Below are 17,371 nucleotides of genomic sequence, written 5' to 3'. Positions count from 1 at the left end.
CGCGACTTTCAATTAATGTTTAACACAAAATTTGTAATCGATATAATTAGAGTTAATGAAACAAAATCTTAAACAAAACACAATAGAAAATAGCACCTTGGTGGATCAAAGGCTGCTATATGAAAACCTCGTTTTTAACCATTTGAGTAATTTACAATTAAGTCAGTGTTGGATTGTTGAACAAACACGGACTAATTAAAATAGCTGTAAACAATGAGTCAGCTCGAGAGTGGGTGCGTTGTGTGCGAGTTGGCACGGTTGCTCCCCTGTCGACCGTTTTATTATCCGGCGGGGCTGTGCTGTCATTCAAACGCAACGCACAACAATACGCACACAAAATCTCTCAGCATTACAACCCTAAATCTTGTGCCCACACGCTGCTTGAAATGATTAATTGAGGCCAGCCGCCGCCCCACGTGTGTCACGCTTCTGACAAACGGGTTGCATACTTAGAGGAAATTTGACACATTTTTCAGGATGTGGCCAAGAGAGTGAGAGTTATGAAACGAGGATTTTCACCGGTGCGTGAGGACTTCTGAATGTTTTTATACACAATAAATGTGAGGGCCAAATTTTGCGTGGCGCGAAGCAATGACGTCAAGTGTTAGATTTCTAAATAAAAAGAACGCAATAAAATCAAATCTATTTATTCTAGACTTCTGCAAAATTCCTGAAGACGAATAAATAAACTGACTTTTCCTCGTGGGTTTAAGTTAAGATTTTTATTGTTTTCGACATGTTTCGGCTGCAACTGGCACCCTAGTCTTGAGGGGGTCCTTACACGTAGGATATCAGGTACAACCCACCAACGAGGACAAGTCCGTTTATTTCTTCATCTTCAGAAATGCCTCCGTCGAGTAATTTCAAGTCATTCTTCTAAATATTTGAGTTAATCAGTGTTCTAATCGGAAAAACATTCCAATTTTTGCTCATTTTCACCTCTATTGTAAATGCGGTTTACTCGAAGAAAAATACTACTCTTGTGTTTGACAATTCCAGAATTCTGGGCTCTTGGAGAAATAAAAATGTATTATATCATTGCGAAGGTTTAATTCATTTACAAGATTTCTATTATTTACACTTATTATACGTCATAAAATTGGTCGCAATTTTTGTCCTCTGTGAAAAGAAAAAAGAACATACTTTCGCCCCAGAAACCCCTTTCCCCGCTTTGTCGTCGTCGCGGCGGATGATTCAGTCAAATTTGCTGTTACGTGCGCCGTGACGCGTCGTTCCTGATTTGGCCGCAGCGCCAAGCAAGTCCAATTTAGAAGCTCCTCAATCTCCACAAGCGGTGCGTTGTCACTGGATGACAATTTTTTCGTGGGACAACCGATTGTAAGACTCATAAACACATCATCCTGTCAACAATGCCAATTGGCTCTAAAATTAGCCGTTCGGATTAGCCAAGCAGAGATATTCATTTCCTCAAACATGCTGAGCCACACCCTTAAGTTTTTCACGCAGTCGGACAGACGCATGAGCGAAAGATTTCTCCAGAGTTTCTTGTCGACGTGTTTGGACAAGAGACCGTTGAAGAAGAGTGAAAGGAACTTCTTGATGGATCACAGCTTTCGCCATTTTCAATTTTAAAATCCGTCCAAATTTTCACCAAGAAGTTTTTACAAGGTTTTCCTATTTTTTCTCCAGCTGCTCCATATTGATGTTGTATAGAGGTAGCAACCGAATAATAAAGTAAATAAAAATTTATAAAATATAAATTGAACTGTCTGTTTATTGCAGGACTTATTTTTCTTCATATTGAGGTCATAATGACCTCGTTGGGGCATCCCTGAAGTGTTCAGTTGTCACTATTTTTATTTTGAAATAATTTCTTTATTTAAATTTCAGGTATGTAATTTTTGCAACCCTAAAAATTTACTCAAAACAATCAATTTGATTGATTTCAGTTCAAAATCGTGATCTTCACAGGACTGTTCAATTGTTATTTTTATCTTTTGTTTTTTAGACTGGCTAAATACTTAATAGCAATGTATATGGCAAAAAAGGTTTCAAGTAGTTAGAATTTGCACAAACTGGTTTCAGCAACAACTATTTCATTGAGATTTTTAATTCGATAAACCGTAGGAATGTCGAAAAGTCAAAGAACGGAGTGTTGTGCCAAAAACAACTTCAAGGATTCGTCATATCTGTTCGCTTTTCACCAGGCCCTAAATCACTTTTTACCACTAATCTTATTCATCGCCTATTTCCTGCGATGTCCTCCAAAGGGTGGGCGTCCGAGACGAACGCGGTGCGTATTTTGATTGACGTTTCAATGAGAACAGATGTTTGCGAAAATAGCCAAGCTATCGGCGCTATTATTAATGCGTGATGAGAGTGTGTCCGAAAATAGGCTCGCGTCACACTGATGGCAAACGCTCCTAGCATAAACACACACACACACAGGGTACGGAAGAGCCCACAAGAGGCGGTCGGGGAGGTGCGTCCGAGAGCTGACTCATCCGCGCACGCAGCAGACGCAGCCGGCCACCGATGAGAGCGAACATTAATTGATTAATCGGACATCTCGACAACCATAACAAAGCCAATACCGAAAGGAACTTGACCAAGGTCTCGTCAGATCATTCACCTACCTCTTATATCCCATTATGAAGTTATTTGGTTGCCAAATATTGTTAAACGATGCTTTAATTCAAATTTGAAATTTACTCTTAATTTCAACAATAATTGAATAACACGATTTTCAACAGGCCGGACTAGTCAATAGAAGGAAATGTTTTGGAAATCGACAAGAAAACTACAGTTGCGACCTATTTAATGGAATAAGATATTTTAAAATAAAAAATTTGACAATAAGGCAAAAAAACAAAGGTCGCTTACAATCAAGATCTGTACCAAAATATGATTAAATTACCAACGATTGTTAGGTACATATAATTCCATTAATTTTAATTCCAAATCATCCGCAAAGAAGTGCTGAGAAGAGAGGCTAAAAAACTTTTACCTTTATAAATTTTTAAATTTGCTTTACATTTAGTGTAGTTGACTTTTCACATCAAAGAATAAATCCTATTAAATATAAATTTATTTTTTCAACATATCCTATCAAAAATTATTATCCAAAATTATTTGTCATTTCACGTAAAAAAATACTTGATAAACAAAAGTTTTATAATATGAAATGGCAGAATACATAACCTTTAAAATTTTCTTATGCCTGTTAAAACCAATATAATGTTGACTTTTTGCATAATAAAAAATAACTGCAAGGTATTTTTAAAAATATAATTGTAATGTGGGATTCAAGGAACCGTGAAAGAAATGCATCAGTATTAATTATAATTTATTGCGGAAACGTGGCATTGGAAGTATCGTTAAGACTGTGAAATGTCGCAATTACAGCAAATACTTTATAACATGAAAATATCAAATTCGAAAATTACAAGTATTACAACCAGATTCTTACTCCTTTGTTTGAGTCTGATTATTACGACAGCAAAGCTTCTAGATTTTTATCGCACGAAATCTCGATCCTGGCCGGAGAGAACATATTCGCTTCAACTGCTGTAGTGCGAGGTTAAAGGTGCAGCCAGGGTGCAGCGGCTATCGTACTTTTACACTGCTATCTGGCGATCAACATTTTTTTTAAATGTCGAACCTGCATTGGAATTTGTGAAGTTTTACCGCCGCAGAATTCAAAAAAGACTAATAAAATATCTGACGTTTAATTGAAATTTCTAGAACTTCAAGTTAACATTTCTCAAAATAGCTCTCCATTCATAACTAAACTACGAACTGACAAACAAACACTTAGCAATATAACCAAGCTCAGATGCTGGAGGTCAAAACCAGCAATTCCACTCAATAAATGAAACGTTTTGTAATTTGCACGGTGCTGAATGCGACCTTTTCCGTTTCAACGAGGCGTGATAATTAGGTCGGAGGTGGATCTCGCGGTCGGGCGGCTCGTAAATTTATGATATCCATAAATTAATGAAAAGTGAGAAAATGATGATGATTCTGGCGTTAGTTGTTCTCCAAATAGAAATTTGTATCATAAGCACGAGAGGGTTCTTCTAGTCGTTCGCTCACCCGCTCGCTCCGCTGGCTAAACTCATATCGAGAGTGCCGTGTGCAAAGACTCTGCCCAAAAGTAGTGGAGATGCACGGCCGGCGTCTAGTCATTCGCTGTTGCAGCACTCGTCGATATCGAACCGTCTTCTTTCCGACCTCTGGACCCTAAGCAGGTAACCGACCCTTTCTTGCAGCTAGCTGACCTGAGAAAGCTCCGGAGCGCGACTACATTCAAAGACATTTTCTTTTCCAAATTATTTATTTCTTTGTTTAATCTTCGGCTTTTTTTAATTTCAAGCTGAATTAAATTAAATTTTTAAGATTTCACACTTGAATTTGTTTTGGTGGGTGTTTAAAACAGAAGGAAGTCGAACCCTGTCAGCTTTTTATTGGATGAAATTCTTTGGCTTTAAAAGGAAAATCGGCATTTTTGTGAATTGGGAATTTTCTCGGTGGCTCCAAATTTGGTGGGCATGAAAGTAAGCCGGCCCATTTCTATTTCGGGTGCGTCCCACGCGCCCTCCGCTGCCGACGCCGGAGTAGGTTGGTCGCAGCAGCTCCAGCATAACGAGGGGAAGTGGTGTCCGCGACCAAATATGGGCGCGCAGGGGGTGGCCGCCGGTGCTGCTCATTTTCGCATTGCGCACACATAACCGGTGTACTACGAGGTTGGGCACGGGGTCCAACAACCAGCCGTCAAATTACGCACGCGTTGCGAAACACCAGATTTCGGCTCGGCCAGCATTACTCGGAAACGTGACTCGCGCGCGTTTCTTGGAGAATCTCCAAGCTCGTTAAATGGATTATGAACCTCAGCGTTCCCGATTCGAAATAAACTGCTGCCTTTCCGTGTTTGTTTATTGATTATAAGAGATCCATATTTCCGTTCGTGTGTTTGCAGATAAATAGTGAGACAAAATGCCGTTCAAGCCAGTCGAGCATCCAAAATGCCCCAAATGCGGCAAGTCCGTGTACGCCGCTGAGGAGCGCGTAGCCGGTGGCCTCAAATTCCACAAGATGTGCTTCAAGTGTGGTGAGTCTCCCCTCTATTCAAGAAACAAAATAAATAAAAAGTGCAAAAAGGGAAAATTATGGAGGTGCAAGGATCAAGCGTTAAAATCTCTTTTTCGCTGCTCCTTAAAACGCCTGTTGCTTTTGTAACTAGGCAACCGGCACGACGAGGATGTAACAAGGATTGCATACAATGGAATTTGATACGCAAATAAGCTTGTTTATTTTGAAATCGAATATTTTATGCTCTCGTTTAAAGTAGATTGATTAAGGGAAGCAATTAATTGAAAAGTATCCGAATTTTGTATTTTTTTCACAGTGAAATAATAACTGAACCAAGCTGTAAAAAATGAGTTTTTTTATTAAAAGGTCAGCAATGTGTGCTTTATGAGACAGAGAATTTCTTTATTTTTAAATAAAATCAGATTTAGAGCAAAAGGTTACGGCGCTCGACTTTATGTAAAGCACAGCAACTTAATTTGAACTCGTTCTTTAACATTCAGTGATTATTTTGGATCAATTTTGCCTTCAACTTAACCTTCGAGGATTAGTTCACGCAATATCAGCAATGGTTTTACTGATTTCTCAGTATCATCGAATCAAACATTTTTCTGTTTGTCGAATTAGAATTGTGAATTACTTTTTGGTAATTTCATTTCAAGATGAATTTGTTTTCGGACACTGCTTGAGATTTCAATCGTGATTCATGCCTTTTATTTTCAATTTTCTATTGCTGAAATACCTAAAATAACATTTTAGTTGTAATTTTGGTTTGTTCAGGGGCAACCTTCATAGAAATAGTACTGTTGTGTTCGTTTGGTATAAAAAGAGTCAGATACATCATGTGTACTCTCTGCTATACGTTTATTCGAAGAATTGAATTGAACTCGAAAGATATAGCAAAAATATGTAAAATAGGGAAGATAACAAAACGAATATATTCAAAGCATTTTATGCATAAAAACGAGACTCAATTTTCATTTTTAATTCCGTGTCTAGCAGGAATAATTAATTTATGAAAGTAAGTTGCAATATACAAGAATGATTTGCTCCCCGTATTAAGGTTTCAATTTTCTATCACTTGCAGTGTGCTAACAACAAATCTGCGATTCACAAAAAAACATGAATTAAATGTTAACGAGGACGAAATTCACTTCAATAATTTCAAGCTTGCTATTTTATAATTTTTACCTCAAATCTTTGAGCTCCCTAGACTATCTTGTACGCACACCGTGCTCGCTCAGATCCTGTAAGGCTAATGAAACAGTGAGTGTTGATGGTGCTGGCGCAAGCGCAGAACTTGATTCCAGAAGATTTCTTTCGAGCACTAAATGTTGGCTAGACCACCAGCCAGCCACAGTATTATGCGAAAGATGAAATTGAAAATTAATTCGTTCATTTAGATTTTCATAAATTTCCGAAATAGAGTTTGGTGGTTTGAATTTTATTTAGCTCATAACATTAAAGCGAAAAAAGCTGCTGTTCTTTGCAAACAAAAATATATGTCGCTTTTTATTTAATAATTTTTGGTATAATATTAATGCATCTGTGTGTAGGACTGTGCAACAAGTTGTTGGACTCGACCAACTGCACCGAGCACGAGGGTGAGCTCTTCTGCAAGGTATGCCACGCGCGCAAGTACGGCCCCAAGGGCTACGGCTTCGGCGGTGGCGCCGGCTGCCTCAGCATGGACACTGGCGAGCACCTGGAGGGCAAGCCCGAGGAGGCAACGTGAGTGTCCCAGCCTTTATTTATTTTTCAGCCACCTTTCTTCACACTAGAATACTAATCCGCCTCCACAAGCACACGTCATCACATTAAAATTAGGCTAGAAAAAATAAATTTGAGAGACGGGCTGTCGGGAGACACTCTTCACGACGGCCGCTCGCAGAAAATGTCGAAATAGCGATCTTTCTTGAGGGCCTTTCCTAGCATTCTCGTTCCCACTGTCGTGACTGTTGTGTTCATTAGAATGGCATCTCCTGTCCACTGCCCATATACTAACTCCCGAATTGGTGTAAATTGAATGATTCACTTGCGACAACATTCACGCGCTTCGAGCAGTGAAGTTTGCAATGAATCAAAACTGATTAATGAGTTTGTCATTTTTATGTATGACTAAGCGGGCGAGGAATTTTCCGCCTCCGCCGGCTTCTTGGAAACCCGCCAAAATGTGTACATATAAGAGGGAAAAACTGCATGCAGATTTGGCTCCTTGCAAATTTCTCTCTTCTCTTAAGTCTCACATATCAAGCAAAGATGATGAGAGAGCATGACTTTGATTTTTCGTTTCCCCTTTTATTTCCCGTAGCAATTAAGATGAGATTGGAGACGAGAGCAGCCCCCTTTCCTGCCTGAGAGGATGCACCGTGGCTGATTTTTCGTTTTTCACTTGTGTTCTTCTTCACTCTCCAGAAAAAAAATAAATCAAATTCCCCGTGCCCCCTGATTGAAAGTTTTCAAATGGTCGACCTGGTATAGGCAACATTCCCTAACCCAGAGATAGGGCTATATTGCATGGTCGCCAATTAAAATCGATTAACTACTCATTCATGTGAAAATTATGGGTTTTACTCGCGATTGGCTCATTGATCTTAACCGCAGCAGAGTTGTACTTTTAATTTGTAGTAGGTTAAGACTGTTCGTTTAATTCTTTTATTTTGTATTGCCGCAAAATTAAATACTATCATTATTAATTGCTAAAGGATGTGTCTAAAATTTTAATAAAGTCAACATAAAAAGTGTCAAATTGACGAATTTATTTGAAGTCGTATTCGGCCAACTCCCCATTCCAAATTTTTCTTTTTTGATATTCCTTTTCCAACCGGAGGATTAAAACGGTGAGCTGACAAAACTAGTGTTTTCTGTTTTGGTGTCGCTTTCTGCTTCTGCTTGCATGTTCTTCATCTTCATCGCACACTCAGTCACTTCAGTATACCATTCACAACCATTAACTCTCACATCGCAGGTAGAAAGATTTTTCTCTTTTTAGCCCTTCCAACATCTTGAAACCGATTTTTTCTTCGCTCCATTTTTCTTTCGCCATTGATTTTGACACTCAAAAGTTCCGATTTTGTAGTAGGTACGTGGGGATTATAGGAAGGGCCTTCACGGTCGCTATCACAGAATTAATCTCCACAGCCGGCTTCAGGCATACTTACATTATTAAACACGATCAAGCCCTGCAGTATGAGCGAGGGCCGCGCATGTGAGAATTGTAATCTCAAAGTGGCGTCCGTTTCTTACGAAATAAATTGACAATTCTCTCTCTATGGAAAGACTATCTCTCACCACAAATCTTTCGCTTATTAATCGGATGGAGATGAAGCTTCACTACTGCAATACTCTCATTTAAATTCCTTTAGCAGGAACGGTCACACCAACGGAGTGGTCAAGACCGGCAAGATCAAGGCCCCTGAGGGCGAGGGTTGTCCCAGGTGCGGCTGCATTGTCTACGCTGCCGAGCAGATGCTGGCCAGAGGAAGGGTAAGCCTCAAATCTGTTATCTAATCAAAACTCTTTTTGAATTTTGTTTTCAAACAACCAAATTTTTCCTCCACATTTTTTGCAAAAACATTTGTATAGTAATTCACGCTCACGATCCTCCCGTAGGGTTGGCATTCCTTTTACTGTCCTCGATGCAGTCCCCAATTAATGCGTAGGAACCAGAATGAGAAGCCTTTGCCGTCAAAATCGACAGGTCAATTTGAATTATTTTTGAAGATTACTATTGGAAGGTTGTCAATGATGTCAAAGCCAGAACTAATTTTCATTTTGAATCCATGTCTACAATTTCTTGACCTAAGTGTTATTTTTTCCTTATTTGTAAATTTAAGACTCGCTACATAATTCACTGCAATTTTGCAAAAAAAAATGAGTTTCTTTAAAATATGAAACTAATTCTCTAATTTCAATTGAAGTAGTTGCTGGTCAAACAATTTCTTTACTTTGCATTAATTTTTTTTAAAGAATTTGTTGTGTAATAAATATTAAATCAGATGGCTCATTCCTGTGGTTGCCTACCATTTTGCAAGCCATGCGGGAGAAGCACGAGGTACAGGGTAGAGACACCTTTAGGCCACCACCCTTATCACAAGGTGAAGTCCTCAGACCAAAACCGAGGAAAATCCTCCGCACATACAAAAAGCTAAAAATGACTACCTACAATTGAAAACGATACTGTGTGTGCTGAGGATGAGATTTTCCCCTTTTTTTCCGTGGTGACGTTTTTCTTGAACCTAATTTTCTCCACAAACATAATGCACACACGCACATAATTAAGAACACACTCTTTCTTGTCGACTGACTTACTGACCAACCGTTTGCTGGTTGTTCAAGCCGTGGCACAAGGAGTGTTTCAAGTGTAACGCATGCACCAAGACCCTGGACTCCGTCAATTGTTGCGAAGGACCAGACAAGGATATTTACTGTAAAGGTAATTATCACATCATCTTCATTACGAAATTAACAAAACAATCACGATCGGTTTCACATCATTTTTAAACATGCAGTCAGGCAGTTAAAAAAGAGATTCTTGTCTGGTTCAAAATTGTCCTTCCAATGAACTTTTCTCGTTTTTTGCATGTCGACTTTTTTCTGCCACTTCGCATGTTTCCATTATTTAGTGCCGACAACTTTCTTCGCTCAGAAACCGACGACTGGGACGTCTCGTTGTTCCCTTACGTGTGCAGCCTTTTCAGCTCTTTTTGTCAAACAGCTGAACCGCACTTTTTGTCATTTTTTGCCAATGCACGCAGTCCTGCAGTTTCCTCCCGGTGCGCAGTGGAAAGAGTGCACTTTTTAATAAACTCGTTCGGCAGTTTGCTACGGCAAGAGGTTTGGCCCCAAGGGCTACGGCTACGGCCAGGGTGCTGGTGCGCTGCAGTGCGACGTGATGCTGGAGGATGGCTCCAACGCGCCCGTCGCTCCTAAGACCACCCTTGTGGACACCACGAGCATCAAGGCACCCCCTGGACAGGGTTGCCCACGCTGCGGTGGCGTAGTCTTCGCCGCCGAGCAGGTCCTCGCCAAGGGCAGTGTGAGTATTTTTCTGTGATTACGTTTCTTTGAAAAATAAATAGCAAAAAATCAGTTCTTTTACTGAGTCACGTGTTTAAAAAAGAACTCATTTGAGACCTAAATTTGACCCAAAAGATGTGGCACCGTAAGTGCTTCAAGTGCCGCGACTGCACCAAGACGCTGGACTCGATCCTCGCTTGCGATGGCCCTGACAAGGATGTCTACTGCAAGACCTGCTATGGCAAGAAGTGGGGCCCCCACGGCTACGGATTTGCCTGCGGCTCTGGCTTCTTGCAGACCGATGGCTTGAAGTAAGCTAATTTCAACTTGGAAAGTAACGTCCTCGTCAACAAAATAATTTAAATCCTGCAGCGAGCAGCAGATCTCTCAGCTGCGACCGTTCGCAAATCCGGACACAACCTCGATCAAGGCTCCTCTGGGCCAGGGCTGCCCCCGTTGCGGCGGCATGGTCTACGCTGCCGAGCAGCAACTTGCCAAGGGCACCGTGAGTTTTCCCTTTTTTTACGTAAAAACTAGTTAGTGACACAGCCGAAATTTGCAGATGTGGCACAAGAAGTGCTTCAACTGCAGCCAGTGCCACCGTCCCTTGGACTCGGTTCTGGCCTGCGACGGCCCGGACAAGGAGATCTACTGCAAGGCCTGCTACGGCAAGAACTTCGGCCCCAAGGGCTTTGGCTATGGCCACTCCCCCACCCTGTTCTGTTCCAGTGAAAATACCACTGCCCCACGGTGAGCAGAGGTTCAGTAAATTAGAGAAAACAAAAAATGCAATAATGGTGTGGATCTTTTCTCGGGAAATTAAAACTAATCGTTGTTTCACAGACCCCAGCAGAACATTGGACCTTTGGCCCCTGAAGGTCAAGGATGCCCTAGATGTGGTCAAATGGTCTATGCAGCGGAACAGATGATCAGCAAGAACAAGGTGAGCTCTTTGTATTTTTAATGTTTATCTAAAGCGCAGTAGCTTGATTTTTGGAAAAAAATAAATCATGAAAAGGAATTCGTGAAACTTCACACTTCCTCACTTCAAACCATCACAGCTTTTTAAACTCTAATTTTTATTTTACAGACTTGGCATCGTCGCTGCTTCACCTGTGGTGACTGCAACCGCTCTTTGGACTCGACCACCCTGAACGACAGCCCTGACGGAAATATTTACTGCAAGTCTTGCTACGGCCGCCGCTATGGACCCAAGGGTGTGGGTTACGGAATGGGCGCTGGCGTTTTGTCAATGGCTTAAACTCGTATACGCATTGAACCACGATTGGCACACAAGTTCACTGGATTTGAGATTGTGAAGGAGAGCATGGACAAAACGTCTCTCAGCTAGCTGGACAATTTTTCACGTTCTTTAAGGTTTATAAGCACCACAATTTAGAGGGGCTGATTGAATTTTCTTTGCAGTCTTTTCAATTTTCACTGTGCAATCATTAAGTTACTGTGATTTTTCAATAGTTAGATTTTTTTAAATGTTAAAGGAGATCTGAAGCACAAAGTCAAACCCTGTAGAGACCATTAGCAATCCAACACACTGTTTCATAGTTTTGTATTCTGGCATGGTAGAGGGAGGTTTTAAATTAGTCCCTTATCCAAACCGTCCTATGTGGGGGTGAGATTCCAGAACTTGACACATCCCAAATTTTGATAGAATCTTGCCCTTGCTGAGCACTGCAAGAATTTATTTTTTTGCAATACTCTTTTGCAGTGCTCGTAAAATTTCTACGGAAAAAAGTGTGATTTCCACACATTTTTTGTATTTTTTATCAGAAGATCATGAAAAATCCAAAAATCTACAAAAACAACGGAAAAAGGCAGGGAGCTCAAATATCTGCACTTAAGTGTTGTTTCCAGGTTTTTCGATTTGCGTGGTTTGATCAATAAAGACTAACTTGTTACTTGCAACATGTGACAGTTGACAATATATACGCTGAATAAATATACACAATACTATATAATATGTTATCTAGGTAATGCATAGTTAACAGCGCTTTTAGCAACGACTACTAAATATAATTGGGCACTAGATCCTAGATCGAATAGCTTACTGTGCATTTTATCAGAACTGTAACACTGCGATGTAATCCAAATTATTTTATTTTCTGTGTATCGTGTTGTTCGGCAATAAAATAAAATTACGCGTCAATAATATTGTAGAAATTTCATTAAACAAAGTTGTACATCAATAAATGAAATATACATTTTAAGCTGCTAAGCTGCTCTTATAAAAAGGTGATGTAATCACATATTGTTGATTTTAAGCATGGAATACAATGTAAATCTACCCTGAGCAAATGAATACTTTCAAAAGGAAAAAGTGACAGACCTTAGGATGAATCAGAAGAGTCTTCACTTTCTTGCTTCTTCCTCTTCACAGGCTGCTTCAGCTTGCGAGCAGTCCCCTTGGAATTGGAAGACGACTCGCCGGCCTCTTTTGGCCCTTTCTCTTTCTCTTTACCAGATGAGCCTTGACCAAAATCGTACTTTTTCATGATTTTCTCTCTAATCAGCAAGCCATTGATCAGTTTCTTCCAATTGCCGTAGATCCGCTTCAGCCTCTTCTCCTCGCCTCGTTTTGCTTTTTCCTCTTCATCCTTTAAAATACACGACTAAATTTAACAAAATTCTTTCCCTTCTTAGCATTATCACAGGTTGAACTTATTAATTTGATTCTGATTTGTTTAAACTATTTAAACCACATTTTTTTGGTTAAAATGCAATTTTTAATCTGATAAAATGCGCAAACCTGGCGATGTGCATCCAGAAGCGTGTCCTTGTACTCCTCACAAACAATGAAACCATCGAAAACTGGATGGCAACCTCCACAGTGAAAATCAAAGCCAACCATGGCAGGTGCACAATCGATGTCAAGTTTCTTGGCGACCTTGTTCAACGTGCTGACTGAAGAGAGACAGTTTACCATTAGAAAATGGATTCCAACCAACAAAAATGCAGCATCCTTACTTGGAATATGAACTGTTCCTTTTGGAAGCATGCAGGGCTTGAACAGCTCAACGTTTCCATACTCGTTGCGAGGAACTTTGCCATCCTTTGCAGTAGGGGGAACATAATCGTCAGTTTGCCAAGGACCAAAGAGTTCTAGTGGCTGACCATCAACCATCTGACCACTCATCTGCAAAAACAAAAACATTCAAAAGGAGTTCTATAGTTAATGTGGCGATGGCAATGACACAATTTAAATTCAGCAAGCCAATAATTCTGAAGGAATGACATTGTGGCATATTGGTCTAAAACAATAGTTAGTTATTATTAATTTTTATTACCACAGCGAAATTGGCGTTATTTTTATATATTCGTACAACAAACTACATTAATTAGTTTCATTAAGTTATGAGGTTTTGCAAAGAAGAAAAATGAGAGTTAAATTAGAGGTCTCAGCCAGGAGATTTGAGGACAGCTAGCGCAGCTGACAATATTTTAAACATTAAGTTTGATAGTGCTTATCGGCCCGAAGGGCCAGAAGACGTTTTATCTCCTGCATTATTTAATTATTGACCCTTTTTCACAAGCAGCTTAGTGGCTGGCGCAGCTCAACCAGATTCACAGCGGCTGCCCTCATGACCCAAAACTTGCCGGCTGCGACTGGCGCGGCTGGCTGCGACCTCTAATAAAAAACTTTCATTACTAAGTAGTGATTGCGTCAAAACAACAACGCCATATCGTTTTGCAAAAAGATTTGTAAAGCACAGCCAGTAAATAATTTGAAAAAAGACTAGTTTTAAATTCTTACCCTGTCATACTTGGGCCTCGACTTGACGATTTTGTAAGGGTCCTGTTTGGGCTTAACCACCTTGGCCTCCTTCAACCAAGTTTCCCTGGATCTGAGGACAAACACGCATTCTCTGGCGAAAATTGGTTCATCCTTGAACCAGCCCAGAGGAGGCGCATCCGGAGGGTAAATTCCCTCATACTTCAAAAGGTGCCGCTTTAAGCAGTAAAGAGGATGGCTTTTTAACCTGACGTGGTTAATATAATATGAATAATAATTTTTAAATAATAAATAAACTGTATTTTACTCTGAGAGTGTTTTGGGAACTGGTCGGTCTTGCAGATGCTTGTTCATTTCTTCCTCCTCCTCTTTGTCAAATGCTGATTTTTTCCCATAGAAGGGATTGATAGCCTCTTCCCACCAGGCTTGGTCAACTCGCTGCTTCCTGGTTGAGGTGTGGTATTGTGGACAGTAGCGGCGGGACAGATCTCTCACCGTCTGGTCAAGGCCCATCACATACAACACAGGTGTTGACGCTTTTGACTGCAAAATTTTATAAATTTATTAATGAGCTCCTATATCCTACTAATAATAACGTACATAAAGATGTTCAACACAGTGAACCTTTCCGCTGACTATGTCAATCGAAATCCACTTTTCCTCCATCTCAGCAAAGACCTCAGCCCAGTAATCAATTCCAACCTTGCCTTTTTTAGAGACTTGAGGAGAGTTTGATCTTTCAGAATCAGTGGAAAGGATTCTTCTGTCAGCAACAGAAATCTTGGAATTTTTCTTGATTTTCAGCACTTCTGGTTTGAAATCATCTTCATCGCTGGTTTCCTCCTTCTTTGCAGCATTGGATTTCTTCTTTGACTTGCTCGACTTGGTTGTCTCAATATCAGATTCAGAAGATGCCTCTGCATATTTTTCTGTCTTTCTCTTACGCAGGGATTTGAGTTTCTGCTCCACATCAGGGCTTGATTCGGATTTCCCTGAGAAGTATTTGCTTTCCTTCTCCTTTTTCTGCCGCTTTGGCTTTGCAGCTGCTTTCCCACTCTTTTGCTCCACAGTCGACTTTTTTGGAGCAGCTTTAGTTGTCTTCTTTGACGGTTTCTCTTCCTTCTTCTTTTGTGACTCCTTGGTCGTCTTATCAGTTTTCTTGTCCACCTCCTTGTTACTCTTGCTTTCTTCTGGTTTTGCATTCACCGCCAACAGATCGTGGCTGCTTGGTTTCAACGACAATGGCTGCAGAGAAATAATGAGTCTTGTCTTCAAGCCCAGGGAGCGCATCATTGCAACAAACATGAGAACCAGCAACTTCTTGTTTGGTGCTTTCATCTCCTGGAAACTCCTCTCCAGCTGCTCAACCAGGTTAAGGTTTTTATCTTCTTTGCCATCAGTCACAGTTATCTGCACAAAAGAATTATTATTTGGTTTTTTGTCTACTTTGCTGTAATGAAATTACTGTGAAAGAAGTTGATTTGAACAAAGTTCAATTTTTTGATACTATTTAATTTTGATCTTTAATTTTAGTCTCTTAATCCACATCGTTGAATTCAAACTATGATTATTTAACAGAAAATAGGGAAACTCCTGCCGTCCAAAAATGGTTCAGGATGCAGCAGATTAAAATTAAAGAGCAGCTTTTGAGTTTTGGGACTAGAAATACAATTTTGTTGAAATTTTGGATTAAATAATTAAAAATGCTACTATTTAAGTGATTTACTTATTATATTACCTTTTTCTTGAACCATGAGACAATTTTCTCAAGATAGCTCAAGTCACATTTCTTCGGCGGATAGCAGTGTTGGGAAGGCAGAATGGAAAGTGCGACAGCCATCAGTGTGGGAGAGTTGAGCTTCTTATTGATGTACATTCCGTGGCAGAGACAGCACAGCAGCGAGGCCTTATGCAGCTCCACCTGCTTTTCCCTGCGAATCTGGTTGATCCTCCTCTTGATGATTGCCTCCAGGTCCATGCTTTTAGTCTTTTTCTTCTTGAGCCCGGTCTCCGTCTCGATGTTCACCTCGACGCCTTCCTTGGGGAAGCTCTGCTCCTGTCCATGCTCCACTTCTTCCCAATCTGACCCGTCAGAGTCAGCGCCCTTCTGTTTTTTCTTAGATTTGGAGCGATTGTTCCGCTCCTTGGGCTCAGATTTGCTTGTTGAAGGAACTGGCTCTTGGGTCTCTCCCATCGCCAGCAGCTGGGACACATTCAAGGTCGAAGAGTCGATTTTTTTCTCCTCCACTTTAGCCTTGACCTTTTTCTCTTCAACTTTCACTTCGTTTTGCTTTTTAAGCATTGGAAACAGCTCAAACAAATTCTGAGCTGGTACATCTTCCAAATCAGACTCACTGTCAGTTAGCTGAGAAACTTCGGCCAAAATTTTTGGCACTTGAACCACTTCTGGCTTTACAGGAGCGACATCCTCAAATTCACTTTCAGAGTCGGAGCTCAGCACGCTTCGAGACGAATTCTTTGCAGGCGCTGCTGCAGTCTTCTTAGCTGGTGCCGCAGCATCCTTTTTGACAGGCGCCGCAGCAGCCTTCTTGGCAGGCACTGTAGCAGCCTTTTTAGCAGGCTTCTTGTTTCGTTTTGTGATTTCCGGCTTTTCTTCGTCCTCAGAGCTGTCATCTGAAGAGAGGAAACTATTGATTGCCGGGACGACACATGCCTTGCCAAAGCCATTCAACTTCGTTTCGTTTTTAGGAACGACAAAATCTTCATCTGAGCTTTGCGACACCGACTCATGCTCAGAATCTGGTTCTGCGGATTGCTTCTTGATCAACTCCTGGGCTTTGGCTGTGCTTCTACGAGTTGACTGTCTTCTGGTTACGGCAAAGTTGTCAAGTTTAGGTTTTTTCTTGTCATCATTTACGACATCTGCTTTTGGGGCGGTCTTTCGCTTCGGCATTTTGATCTAAAACATGACAACATTTACTTAATCAATAATCAAATGACTGAAATTATCTTTTTCTTGTCCCTCATAAAACAATAATTATGTGGAATGCGAGAGTGAGAACACTTCACTCTCCCTGCTGTCACTGTGATTCATGTAAGTTTGTATAAGTATTTGCACACATTTCACTTCTATTAACGATATCGTTATGAGATGCTTTAAGAGAGGGAAACAAGATTCATAAGTGTCAGCGTAGTGCAGAATTAAAGTAATATTTTTGTCATGTTTTACCTTTTTGACAGGGATAAATAACAACTACAAAAACATCAAAGGCGGCAATTCAGAGCCTCATCTTACGTAACACACATTTTCTCAACAACAACAGACACATGGTCGTGTTTTGCGAGTTTTCATGACGTCAGAGAGTGCGCGCGCCTTGCGCGCCAAAACTAGTTTCGGGAAAAGTGAACGCTAGACGGCAAAACAGCTTCCAGAATAGGCAACTGGCTCTGTACGAATGCAAGGTGGAAAGCATAACCACTTAAGGGAACTCCTGTAATTTTATGTTTTAGATCGAATTAAATCGTCTAATCGTGTAGTTGTTTAATAATTAATTCATTGTAATGCTAAATTGGAATTAAACTCGCTTCAGAACA

The 17,371-nt window shown here is 40.5% G+C and overlaps 2 protein-coding genes across 8 annotated transcripts; one reads left to right on the top strand and one right to left on the bottom strand.

Moving 5' to 3' along the window:
* Nucleotides 1-4,058: 4,058 nt before the first annotated feature.
* On the top strand, nucleotides 4,059-12,235 carry LOC135944343 (muscle LIM protein 1-like). Of its 7 annotated transcripts, none has more exons than XM_065491195.1 (12): nucleotides 4,059-4,211; nucleotides 4,940-5,071; nucleotides 6,606-6,780; nucleotides 8,418-8,535; nucleotides 8,662-8,749; nucleotides 9,048-9,146; nucleotides 9,870-10,087; nucleotides 10,204-10,379; nucleotides 10,441-10,573; nucleotides 10,631-10,818; nucleotides 10,912-11,011; nucleotides 11,159-12,235. In XM_065491195.1, exons 2-12 carry the CDS (start codon nucleotides 4,957-4,959, stop codon nucleotides 11,327-11,329), a joined length of 1,581 nt encoding a protein of 526 aa, XP_065347267.1. In that variant the 5' UTR covers nucleotides 4,059-4,211; nucleotides 4,940-4,956; the 3' UTR covers nucleotides 11,330-12,235. The 7 variants fall into 7 exon arrangements, with proteins under 7 accessions (XP_065347267.1, XP_065347266.1, XP_065347270.1 ...); XM_065491194.1 differs by having other exon boundaries at nucleotides 8,415-8,535; XM_065491198.1 differs by lacking the exons at nucleotides 8,662-8,749; nucleotides 9,048-9,146 and adding an exon at nucleotides 9,388-9,484.
* Nucleotides 12,233-17,185, bottom strand: Xpc (DNA repair protein complementing XP-C cells homolog). The gene is made up of 8 exons (XM_065491191.1): nucleotides 17,007-17,185; nucleotides 15,555-16,736; nucleotides 14,417-15,226; nucleotides 14,124-14,359; nucleotides 13,838-14,063; nucleotides 13,051-13,219; nucleotides 12,833-12,987; nucleotides 12,233-12,680 (listed from the first exon to the last, which is right to left on the bottom strand). The coding sequence occupies exons 2-8, from the start codon at nucleotides 16,728-16,730 to the stop codon at nucleotides 12,414-12,416; spliced, it is 3,039 nt and encodes a 1,012-aa protein (XP_065347263.1). The 5' UTR covers nucleotides 16,731-16,736; nucleotides 17,007-17,185; the 3' UTR covers nucleotides 12,233-12,413.
* Between the last annotated feature and the right edge of the window lie 186 nt (nucleotides 17,186-17,371).

Source organism: Cloeon dipterum, chromosome 4, assembly GCF_949628265.1.
Source record: "Cloeon dipterum chromosome 4, ieCloDipt1.1, whole genome shotgun sequence".
Classification (NCBI taxonomy): domain Eukaryota; kingdom Metazoa; phylum Arthropoda; class Insecta; order Ephemeroptera; family Baetidae; genus Cloeon; species Cloeon dipterum.
Note: the sequence above shows the minus strand (reverse complement) of the source record. Positions and strands in the feature narration are given on the sequence as shown.